At 39.8% G+C, this 12,960-nt stretch overlaps 1 protein-coding gene and 1 non-coding gene across 3 annotated transcripts; one reads left to right on the top strand and one right to left on the bottom strand.

The window, feature by feature from the left end:
• The first annotated feature begins 2,257 nt into the window (after positions 1 to 2,257).
• Positions 2,258 to 2,339, top strand: trnal-uag (transfer RNA leucine (anticodon UAG)). The gene has a single exon. It is a non-coding gene; the product is annotated as a tRNA-Leu (tRNA).
• Positions 2,340 to 3,884: 1,545 nt separating this feature from the next.
• On the bottom strand, positions 3,885 to 12,043 carry mosmob (modulator of smoothened b). 2 transcript variants are annotated; one of them, XM_026914516.3, is made up of 4 exons: positions 11,428 to 12,043; positions 5,629 to 5,664; positions 4,787 to 4,999; positions 3,885 to 4,665 (listed from the first exon to the last, which is right to left on the bottom strand). In XM_026914516.3, the coding sequence occupies exons 1-4, from the start codon at positions 11,531 to 11,533 to the stop codon at positions 4,481 to 4,483; spliced, it is 540 nt and encodes a 179-aa protein (XP_026770317.1). In that variant the 5' UTR covers positions 11,534 to 12,043; the 3' UTR covers positions 3,885 to 4,480. The 2 variants fall into 2 exon arrangements, with proteins under 2 accessions (XP_026770317.1, XP_026770318.1); XM_026914517.3 differs by lacking the exon at positions 5,629 to 5,664 and having other exon boundaries at positions 11,428 to 12,038.
• Between the last annotated feature and the right edge of the window lie 917 nt (positions 12,044 to 12,960).

Here is a 12,960-nt window from a genome sequence, read left to right as displayed (position 1 = left end):
TGGGCCCTTGAGCAAGGCCTTTAACCCTCTCTACTCCAGGGATACTGGATCATGGCTGATCCTGTGCTCTGACCCCAACTTCTCAACAAGCGCAAAGAAAAGAGTTTCAGTGTACTGCACTGTATATGACAAACAAAGGCTTCTTCTTCTTCTTCTTCAGAGTGGCAAAAAAACAAGCCTGACTCATAAATGCCAACAAGCTCTCTGTGTTCTCCTAACAGAATGGGTTCAAACAGCTGACTCGTTCATGAACGACACATCACAAACTTGCAACACATGGCCATGAAAAATAGCACTATCCAGATTTCTTTAACACTCATGTAAAAATGCACAAAATTGTGCTATTACAATTATCTGCATGGGATTTGTTTGCTAACTGACAAAACTGTATGCAGATAAATTTTAACTCATTTCATGTTTGGGAATTGTGCACGCAGATTTAACAGTAAGCGATTGGGGCAGAAACTGAGGTGTGTATTACTGACAGAAAACTACAGAAATCGACTACAATTAAACATTAAACAAGTATGAATATTAACATACAGAGGGCACTACATGAGAAAGGATCTTTGACTCTGAGGTCAGAAACAGACACAGATGAGTTATATTAAGTTGATAGTTAACTAACAGCACATCTCAGCTATAAAATAGATCTGACAGTTTGCACTTTGATAGGTGAGATTTCGAAGCAACATGAAGCAACTAACAGATTTGCATAAAGGTCAGACAGTGGGTGCACAAACTGCAGAAGCATGGAAAAATCTCAAAATTTTGTAGCAAGGTTTGTCAAACATGGACAAATGCTACTGGCAAGGAGGAACAGTGGTCTCTAGTTGATGCACAGTAACAGGGCTAGATGAACACTTCACAGGATAGTTCCTGAATGGCCAAAAATTACAGCTACAAGAAGAATTGAATGAGCAATTTTATGACCAACATACATCAAGAATTTTACAAAGCTGGCATTCATAGCAGGCGTGCCATTCAGAAACCTTCTGTATATAAAACCAATGTTTGAGGATGTATCACTTGGTGGAATGAGCACAAAACCTGGATCCCTGAGCAATGAACGAAATTAATATGGTCTGATGAGTCAGCTTTCAGCATAAATCTAATGTCTGGATGGATTTATTATCAAAGCAAACCAAATAATGCCTTTAGCCCACAACTTCTGCTGCCAGCTCTTAAGTAAGGTGGGGATCTATAATGGTTTGGGCAGCCATCTTGTAAAAATCACTGGGTCCAGTGACTGGTTTGCAGAGTCAAATAATAGTGAACCAATATGTGGCAATTTTACATTCCCCATATGATGCGAATACTCTTTCCTAGTGAAATTCCCATAATCCGGGATGATTAATGTCCCCATTCCTACTGCCAAAATGTGGTTTGATGAACTCCAGTATGAAGTTAAGTGCCTTCCATTGCCTTTCCAATCACCAGATTTAAGCCTCATTAAACCTTCAAGGGAGGTTCTGGAGTACAGACCGCAGCGTAGATATCCACCTCCTTCATCCCGCAAAGAAGTGGAAGATATTCTTGGTTTAAAAAAAAAAATCCAACATCCTATGACAAACAATTCAGGAAGTGTGTGATAGCCTTCCAAGATGGAGCTAATAATAAAGCTAATAATGGATTATTAGGTCCCTGATATGAACATATTGTTATGGGTTTCCTTTATTTTGTCCACCCACTGCATAATTACAGTTAAACCACTTGGATTGTCTGAGGAAATAATAATGTATTCCTACAAATTTGGTGTATGTGATTAACTGCTTTTGTGTGGGAGGAACTCCTCTGTAGCCATGTTTATTGCTTATGTAATTAAAAACCTCTAACGCCTGTCAGTCTTATTTTGTTTGCTTGTTGAGATTAAGAGTGATGTATAACTCTCATAACTAGTTAATAAAGACAATTATTATATCTGAAACAAAGCAAATGTGGTGGAACTCAGGTGAATATAATGCTAGTTACAGCCAATCTTGTGAAGGTAGACCAAGACTGTATATACCAGATTCTTTCCATGGACGTCCATTGTCTTGTAATTAAATCTCGACCCTTCCAAGATGGCGGAGTCTGTAAGGCGCTGTGTTGGATAGCAACAACGACTTATACGGCATCTGATGCTTCCTGTGAATTAAATACCCGTGGGTACAGCTAGATAACTAATTTAGCTAGCTGTACATTATAAATATCTGAAAGGCGTCGTAAAATCACGTCGAGGTACTTTAGACCTTTGAATTAACCATTTCGGGAACACGGTAGCGTGGCCGAGTGGTCTAAGGCGCTGGATTTAGGCTCCAGTCATTTCGATGGCGTGGGTTCGAATCCCACCGCTGCCATAACCTTTTCACTGATTATATACACTCACTAAGCACTTTATTAGGAACGCTATACTAATACTGGGTAGGGCCGCCCTTTGTACTCAAAACAGCCTCAATTGTTCTTGGCGTGGAAATGTTGGAATCTCACACGAGATGTTGGAAACATTATTTTGAGATCTTGGTCCATGTTGACGTTATTGCATCATGCAATTCCTGCAGATTTAACTCACTGTAAAGTTCATGAAAACAGTTTGAGACCATTTTGCTTTATGACATGGTGCATTATCATGCTGGAAGTAGCCATTAGAAGATGGGTAAATCATAGCCATAAAGGGATGCACATGGACAACAACAATACTCAAGTATTGGCATTCACGTGATGATTGATTGGTATTAACGGGCCCAAAACGTGCCAAGAAAACATTCCCCACACCATTACACTACCTCCACCAGCCTAGACTATTGACACAAGGCAGGTTGGGTCCATGGATTCATGCTGTTGGTGCCAAATTCTGACCCTACCATCTGTGTGCCTCAGCAGAAATCGAGATTCATCAGACCAGGCCATGCTTTTCCAGTCTTCAACTGTCTAGTTTTTGTGAGCCTCTGCCTACTGCAGCTGACGTGGTTTTCTGCTGTTGTAGCCCACCCGCCTCAAGGTTCAACATGTTGTGCAATCGTAGATGCTTTTCTGTGGTTAGTTTCTATAGCCTTTCTGTCAGATCGAACCAGTCTGGCCATTCTCCGTTGACCTCTCTCATCAACAAGGCATTTCAGTCCACAGAACTGCTGCTCACTGGATGTTTTTTCTTTATTTCATCCTTCTGAGTAAACTCTAGACTGTTGATCGTGAAAATCCCAGATCAGCAGTTATAGAAATACTCAAACCAGCCCGTTTGGCACCAACAATCATGCCATTCTGATGGTTGATGTGAACATTACCCAAAGCTGCTGGCCCGTATCTGCATAATTTTATGCACTGCACTGCTGCCAAATGATTGGCTGATTAGATAATTACAGGAATGAGTAGGTGTACAAGTATTCCTAATAAACTGCTTCATGATCCTGCTGAACACTGATTCAAACTCCAGAAGCATGCTAAGAGCTGAAGGAGAATAATAAGGCGATCTATCATACATTAACCTGCATACATAATTTATAAAATGAAATAACACTATTATAAGCTAACTATAGATAAATAACACTACTATAAGCTGATTATAGACCATCCCTTAGATAATATCTGAAAATTATATGTATTATAAACTCACAGATGTTCTCTTCATGCTGCCATTATGTTGGAAAATAACTTCCTGAATGCACAAATTATAAACATCCTTCTAAAAATAAAATCATTATTATAGTTCAGATTTAACTGTCTTGTCTCAACCTCGTTTTTGTTATGTATGAGATTAGCTGTAACATTGTTTCTCTTTCTGAAATTCGACTATTTAATTAATGTTGACATTTAATTATTTAATTATTGTTTATCAACAGGGATATATCATTCAGAAAAATATGAATAATCTTTTTAGATGAATGTTTTTAGAAGAAAAGAGGAAAGAAATTTCTCACTTTTCATTTCTTTTCTCTAAATGCTGGCTGTTGCCAAGGAAACGAGACCGATTCATACACAGATGAATCTCACAAATAGATGGATAAAACTGAAAGTGGCACAGGAGTTCAGCTATAAATAACAGGCTGAGATTTCATCCTGGAAGAGAAGGACAGAGTTGGTATTGTGGCTTGAAAACACTTTTCCTGTACAGCACGAACACTTTTTCAGCTTGGGCAAGCAGTATTCTTTGTCACCTGCTTTTACCTTTATGCCAAAAAATGTGCATTGTATTTAAATAATTGTTTTCACATGCCATGACATCAAGGATAACAATCACAAGGATGATGTTAAAAGAACACAATAGAACTGAATCCTTTAAAAATAATGATCAGTAGAAGACAATATTGAACAGATAAGTTCATCGGCGCCAGTGATATAGTGCATCTCTAATACACAAGTCTTGACATAGTGCATATAAAATCTTGTCAGTCTTTGTGGGTTGGTTTAAGAGCAACTCTTTCACGTTCTTAAAAATGGAACCCCATGCTTTGCACAAAGTTCTATAGCTTGCAACAAACACGTTAGTGATGATGCTTTTTTGTCAGCCAGGCAGACAGACTTTTCCAGCAAACAACAGTCCAACGATTGTGAAAAATATTGATAAGACAAAAAGTACATATGAAGATCCCACAACAGTGCTGTTGGGTAACTTGTAAGGTTGTCCACCGACTTCACTGATATAAAATCCAGTTGGAAATATAAGAGCTGCCAGACAGAACAGGACCACTGAAACAGAAAAGACAGGTCATTAAAATAGCATGCACTTTTCAAATCAACTGAATGCTGCTAATTTATTTATTTGACTGAACGAGTCTAATAAATCAATGTTTCCAGAAGCACTACTCACTTCCTGTGAAAGCGATCCAGCGGGCATACTTCGCTGTCTCCTGATGCCAGTGTGACAGCACCAACAAAGCGCAAGTGATGGACAGTGAAATGATGCCCAGGATTATAAAGAAGAGCGTGGCGAGCCATTCTGGGGAAAGGCTCGGGGGTGAACATATCCTGTCCCGCCCATGAATCGTCTGACACTGCCGAACCAGCCCCATGGTCAGAGCACCTGGATTGAAAGACACACACAATTATGTTTGAGAGTTCGCTCTTTATAATTCACATGGTGTGTAACTTCCCATGGCTCATGATTCACCTGCTGGAAACACTATTACACATTATCCATGGGCTACATTTATGCATGTGGGCGCTTTTAGTTCATGTTTTTTTTTTTCATTTATTCTACTCAGGCTATTGTATGACTCACTCTCCCAAAGCACACAGGAGAATCAACACTGCTTAATAAATCCCCTGTATAGGGCAAAGTGTCCAGATTATACAAGGCACCACATGGCTGACGTGGAATAACTCCCCCACTTGAAATCAGACTTCTGGGTGCAGGTCCCCAGAGAACTGAATACAAACGCATGCTCCAGCCCTCATGTTTAATTGTGGCTCAGTTCTTCCTAAAGGTTCCCCCAGGATGCTTTTCACACTTGGCATTTTTTATTTTTTGGACCGAAAGTGCTAGCCAGAGCATTTTTAGTGTTAAAAAAAAACCTTACACGGTATGTACACTATAATCATAATGATGCTCTTAACAGTCCTAGCTACTATTAACTCACTAACTAGCCTAGCTATCTAGATTTGATTTATTATTATCCTCGGTAAGAAAGAATAAAATAAATACTGGTTTACCTCTGGCAATGAAGAGATTGTTTGTCTTCGCTGTAGCTTTGGAGAAATCAAGAGAATAGGATTATACTTGTTTTATTGCAACATTTTAATATTAGCAGTTATAAATAGTAGCATGTCATAAATCTCCGCAGATTCACTGACTAACTTGTGACCTGATTGGCTGCGATATTAAACTGCGCTTGACGTCACTCGGTGCTTTTCCGAAAACTTTTTTTTGTTCTAGCGTGACTGAAAAAACGACAGTGGTAGCACTTTTTAAAATATCTTTCCATAAGATTACATGCAAAACCTTTGTTGGTAGTAAAGAAAGAAATCCTATCACAATTAATCTTGAACAAATGTCTGAAAATTAGTCTTAATAAACAACCGAGTAAATTACATTTCCACTCTAAATCTGTGTGGTGACTCAAGATTTCTGTAATGTGAAAGTCTAGTAATGTAATACTGAGTGTCATAATGGAAACTTTACCAGAGGGAGAATGTCTTTATTAGTTGTGTATGGCACATCCTATTCATTTCCTACACATTCACTAGAGTGGAATAGGAAATCTGCCTTTGTATACAGATTGGAGACAAATTAAAGAAAAAACTGAATACATGAGTGGAGAAACATAACAAGGACAGATGCTTCTACACAAGTGTCCTGTATGATGCGATTCACTTCCTACCATACTGTGTGGCACGTACGAAAATACTGCCCAGGCCCAGACAGATAAAGACAGCAAGAGGAACATATCTATGTGACTTAGATAAGGGTTTATTATTGGAGCAGGAGCTTCAGTCACAAAACCTATTTAAATGGTAAGAGTTTCATTAGGAATGGTGACTAAAGTGACATCTGCGCAAGTTCTTTGGGAAAGACATCAGTAAATAGAGCTGGAAATTCAATTACTGGGAGGCTCTTGCATTAGTGTGATATGGCATGAAAAACGTCAGTAAGAGCAGTCCGTCCACAGAGAGGGATATTATAGCAGAGTTACAGGGCATTATGTGTAGCACAATGGCACTATCCATATCTGTTTCCGTTTAGTGCTTCAAATATTCATATTAGACTCTGTATTCGGACGTGGCCTAAACCATAAAGCTCTTTTTTCTTTTTTTTTGTATAGAATAACTGGTCTGAAACAGAGATGTGTGCAGGACTGTTTTTTTAAAATCCTGCTCATGCAGTTATTATTATTCATGTAACTGGCCACAATATTTTCTAATACAAACTAATAGACTAACATAAAGCACCATGATCCCATTTTTAACCCCCTGAAATATTTTCCAGTTCCAAATGCTTAACATAACACACATACACTATATGGCCAAAGGTTTGTGGACACCAGACCATCACACTCATATGTGTTCCTTCTCCAACTGTTGCCACAAAGTTGGAAGCACACAACTGTACAGAATGTCTTTGTATGCTGTAGCATTACAATTTCCCGTTGCTGGAACTAAGGCCCCGGTCACACCTGGGATTAACGTACGTCCTGGAAGATACATCATAAGTGGCCAGTTCAGGTGTGAACCGAGTCAAATGCGAATCTCTTGTGATCCAATCACTCAAACCACATTTGGAGGTGGTTTGGGGCGCATATGGCCATAGCACTATTGTAATGTGAACGCAAATGCGTCTGGATGAATCCCGGACAGCAACAAAGAACCAACTAATCGTCTGTGTCATTGCCCTAGCCTGAAACTACGTAAACATTGTGTGACTGTTTGGAAATCATGCTGAAATTCTAATGATGCTCCACTATCCACTGATAATAACTCTCCACTGCACTTCTAGTGTGGACCCATAGCATTCCTCAGGGTCTTGTGGCTAAAACAGCAGAAACAAAAGCAGCTGCTTTCCGTAGCTTCTTTTGTCATCTCATCTGCCATTCATCTATAAGTTTTATTAGCAGATCACATGAATGAAGCGTTTGATACAGCCCATAAATGTACATGAAATAGGATTTGCTGGACATTTCTGCCTGAACATAAATGCAGCAAAGTCTGATGTAATAAATGTGCGTGACACCCTTCCTCCAGTGGAAATGATATACGAAATCCGAACGCAAGTGGTCACAGGAGACGAATTCATAATGCCAGGTGTCAACAGCTATGCATCTTGTCTGCCCAGTTATGATCGGATCACTCGAGACAGATGTGTGAACAGGGCCTAAGAGGCCTAGACCAAACCTGTTCCAGCATGACAATGTCCCTGTGCACTAAGCGAGGTCCATGAAGACATGGTTTGCCAAGTTTGGAGTGGAAGAACTCGAGTGTCCTAGTGTCACAGAGCCCTGACCTCAACCCCACTGACCACCTTTGGGATGAACTGGAATACTGACTGCACCTCCTTGGTCGACATCAGCGCCTGAACTCACTTTTTTCTTGTGGCTGAATGGACAAAATCTAGTGGAAAGCCTTCCCAGAAGAGTGGAGATTTCTATAACAGCGAAGGGGGACTAAATTTGCAATGGGATGTTCTAAAATCACATAAGATTGTGATTGTCAGGTGTCCCACAAACCTTTGGCCATATAGTGTATATACATCTTCAGTAACTGCTTTATCCTGGTCACAGTTGTCTGGTCAGGATCACAGTGGATCCGGAGCCTATCCCAGCAACACTGGGCGCAAGTTTGGAGAATTCATCCTAGATGGGATGCCAGTCCATTGCGTGCCACCATGCACACACTCATTCACACCTAGCGTTGCTAATCCACCTACATTATTGTTTTTGGACAGTGGGAGAGAACCAAAGAACAGGAAGGAAACCCAGGCAAACTCAGGGAGAACGTGCGAAACTCCACGCAGACAGTAACCCGAGCTCAAAACTGAACGTGTGAGGCAGCAGCGCAAGCCTCTGCACATACTAATTAGCTAATTTTATATACCTTTTATGAACATTATTATAGAGCAGTTACTGAGCAAAATGTTATTCAATTTCAGATAAGATTTTTGAGCAGTAATTGAGCTATAATGAATCATAAAAGGTCAACAGAGTCACCATTATGATTACATTCGATTAGTCTGTTTAATCACATTTTATTGGCTGCCAGGTGCTATGGAGAGAAACAAGATTAGCCAATCGGAATCATGCATTTTTCCTGTTTCTGTTTGAAAGCTAGTCAGCTACACTCTAAGCTCAGGCATATGGAGGTGACAGCTGCTGAACTGGAAGTACTGGAAGTTTACTGCAGGACGAGATAAAGAAGAACAGATCTGGTTTAATAAGATAAAATATCATTTTCCCTATTACCATCATGTTATTTGCATCAGTTTCAGTGGAACTCTCATAAGGTAATTTAAGGCAACTTTATTAATATGGCAGGATCAGTTGAGGGTAGATTGTGAGTTAAATGATTAAATAACAAAGTCGTGCCATCACCGCTCCTAGTACTGTCTGGTATCCACTCAAAATGCATGAGCACATCACACTGATCAATATAATTGTACAGATCCCAGTGTGATTTTATTTCGTACATTTCCTCACCCCGCTGAAATTAATTCCTGGCTACACCACTGTGCAGAGCCACAAGTTCATTTTAATCAAAGGCCTTTCTTTGTCCTGTGAGTTTCATATGTAATTGCTTGCTTGCATCTGCATGACAGTAATAAAAACCTCTCCTTTTTTGTTGCGTCCCACAAGATCCCAGTCTCGATGCAAGCCTCTAGCCTCATCCATATTTCTGCCAAGCTTTCTTTAAAAAAAAAAAAAAAAAAGCGCACACATTATCTGTTGAACTCAACTAATGTGTTTGTATTTGGTTAGATCCCTACAGTGCATAAAGCCCTTATTACAAAACAAACCCACATTTAAGAGTTTAGTAGTGCAGAATCCATCAGCACTGGTCTACAGATTTGTGGAAAAAGAAATCGTGAGTCATCCTTCACCATATTTTTGACAAGTGGATATGCGTGATGGTGATGACGTCCATCACATCCTCCGAGGTCAGTTGAATGGCTAACAGTGGTCTCCCACTGTTTTTCCCGATGTAATCACTAGTAAAAAGGCTGTCAATCGAGCTTCACGCTACACAAAATCAGGAGCTCTCGTAGGATACAAACATTTTTCAGAACTAATTGGATTTTCATGAATATCACATATCTTATGTAGATGCTCCTGCTTATTTACAAACCATGAGATGGATTTAAAATTGGGCCCACAGTGTTGGTGAATATATTTTAATCTAGCTCTAACTTTAATTTCAACTTCAGCCTGAACTTTGTTGTGTATTATATTATGCTGTAGTGTCCACAGTCCTTGGAGACATTTTTAAATAGGTTACACACAGGGTTGCAGCTGCCACCCATGAAAGTCCTGCCACACCAAATCTGTCTTCAAATCACATCTCTGACATGTCTGAGATGTCTATTAGTCTTATTCATTCATCTTCTATAACTGCTTTATCCTGGTCAGGGTCACGGTGGATGTCGAGCCAATCCTGAGAACGCTGGGTGTGAGGCAGTAACACACACCCAGCGTTTGTGAGGTGGGAAGAAACTGGAGAACCTGGAGGAAACACATGCACACACTGGGGATACCCAATTATTTATGTATTATATTGGGGTTACAGTTTTGTTTTTGTTTTTTAATTTAAACTGTCTAATTTTCCACACACTCACACTGAATAAAAAAACTGTTTTATATAAGTCATATGGGTACCAAACTGTACTTTTCCTTGTCACTGGATTATTACCATCAAGACTACATCATTTTATGCATGAAGAACATGTCCATCCACCCCACTTATCCTACCCAGGGTCACCGGGGAGCCTGAAGCCTATCTCAGGGAACTCGGGGCACACCCTGGACAGGGTGCTAACCCATCGCAGGGCACAACTGCACACACATTCACACACTACAGACAATTTGGAAATGCCAATCAGCCTACCACGCATGTCTTTGGACTGGGGGAGGAAACAGGGACCCAGAGGAAACCCCCAAACTTCAGAGCTCCTTAAAGAATAATTATGTACCTTAGATTAGTTTTAATGGTACAAAGATGTTATTTTGACAGTACCACCCCAGGAAAAAGCAAACATACTCCTCCAAGCAAAGGGAGAACATGCAAGCAGGCCAGAAGAAGGATTTGAACCCCCAACCCCTGAGATGCGAGGCAAACACACAAACCACTACACCACATGAAGGCACAGGAGGCATGCCTTTAATTATCTTTTATAGGTACTTCAATCCGCCTTAAAGAATAATCACATACCTTAGATTAGTTTTAAAGGTACAAAGACGTCACCTTGATGGTACCAACCCATCAATAAGGAAAAGTACAATTTGTTACCTTTATTTCTGAAAGTGTATGTATTCTTTTCTTTAGGAGAATAAGATCTGAGCAGTCTGAGTGGGGTAAATTTCTATTACAAAAGATTTTCATTTAAAAGTTTTTAAAGCTCTGTATCAGAAAAGACAACGTGGTTTAGCGTCATCTCTGTTTCACTCATGACTGTGGGGTTAGTTGTAGGTATTTTGACCAAACCAGGAACTATGGCTTGTATGGATCAATATGTGAAAATTCATTTTTACACCAAGAAACAAATCAGATGTCCTATAAATAAGTAATTAGGCGGTGCCATTTCTATCTCCTAGTGATGATATGGTCATAAACAGATCCACTTCTGAATCTTTCACTATTTGTAATGACTGTATGTAGCAGGATGCAGGGGATAAAAAGTTGGAGCTGGAGAGATGGAGGGAATACAACAGTGCAATGGTAATGGTAAAGGTAATAGAAGCTGGAGATCTGGAGAATAGGAGTTAAAGGTGGTGGTGTCATTATGAAGCAAGTGACAGTGACAGTTCTTACCTTCTTCTTCTCCAGTGTTGATCCAGTCTGGGTTCACAATGCTGGCAATTGCAAAAATATCGGCTGCAAGAAACAGACATCCTGAAATAATGGTGAGTTTATCCATTTCCCATAATTTCTACAAAGCAACGGTGTGGCTCAGAGTCCGTCCTGTGTGCTCAGGTCAAATGCTGTGATGCAACTTTCTCATCAGTTGCTTTTAACCTCACTACACCAATCCTAAGCCAAATCCATGCGTAAAGAAACCTCAGCAGTGAACTCACAGCGTTATAGAGGCGTTATGAAGCCGACCGCCAGGTGAATGCGCGCGCCCTTTCTGGAGGACCGCTCAGCGCTCGTGCCTTTCATAACACATCATCATGAATGATCTGAGAACTGAATAAGGTTGAATAACACTGAATAACACCCTGACGCACGCAAAATATCCTTATATAGCCAAACCGAGTGCCTATCCAGCGCCTTACATACTCCTACTGTTTCACCCCCCTCTTCTGCCGATTCTCTGCTCTTCCTTTGTTGTGCAAACTGAAGCATTTCCACAGACACGCGCGGGTCTCAAATCATCGCGTGCACATCGGGATCGCCACTTCTCGCGAGATTTTGTTCACTGGGAAAAGAAATTACGGGATTTCAGTGAAGGGGCGGGGGGGGGGGGGGGGGGGGGTTTGGGCACATCAGCGTCACTGCTGACGTCTGTTACATATAGATGTGGAAACAGAAATAATAAATAATAAACAAACAAACAAATAAATAAGCACTTAGAACATTGCATAGCTTCTTCACTTTAATGGATGTGTAATTTTTTTTTATTTAATGCCCTCTCCCTTCCTTTTTTTCTTTGTTTAATTTTCTTGTTTCTATTCTTTTTTTTTTTTGTTATTCATCTCTGTTTCTGTTTTAAGCTATGGTGTTTGATATTGTTCAATGTTCCAGTTAACTATTGTTATTCCTTCTATTGTAAATTTTAATAATTATTGCCATGTTCTCACTTTTGTTGTACTAGAAGTTAAAAGTTCTAATAAAGCACAAAAAAGTAAAAAAATAATAAAATAAAATAAAAAGAAAGAAAGGAAAAAATAGGCTTTCTTTAATACAAAGTTCATTTTTGTACAAAGTTCAACAGACTACTGCACATGCTAAAAATATTCAATAACCTTGACCCAATTTAACCCATAATAAAGACCACTTCTCTTTTGTCAGAATGCACAACTCTATATTTACATAAATAAGATACGAAACATAAGGAACACATCATATCATCTGATATTTTAAAATGACCTCATTACAGAAAACTGATCTGTAGGGTGGACAGAGTTTAGTGGAAGCACTACAGCACTATCTTGCACTCTTTTGAACTTTAAGTCCTAAAGCATTGCCTCAGAAACATTTTTAATTATTTAATCAATTCATTCATTCATATTCAGTAGCCGCTTTTATCCTGGGCAGGACAGAGGTGGATCCAGAGCCTATGCTGGGAACAGGTATCCTCGCATAGCACCATGCAGACACATTCACATTCACAGTGCCGCCCGA

Source organism: Pangasianodon hypophthalmus, chromosome 12, assembly GCF_027358585.1.
Source record: "Pangasianodon hypophthalmus isolate fPanHyp1 chromosome 12, fPanHyp1.pri, whole genome shotgun sequence".
NCBI classification, from domain to species: domain Eukaryota; kingdom Metazoa; phylum Chordata; class Actinopteri; order Siluriformes; family Pangasiidae; genus Pangasianodon; species Pangasianodon hypophthalmus.
The sequence above is the reverse complement of the archived record's forward strand: the minus strand, read 5'-3'. Positions and strand labels throughout refer to the sequence as shown.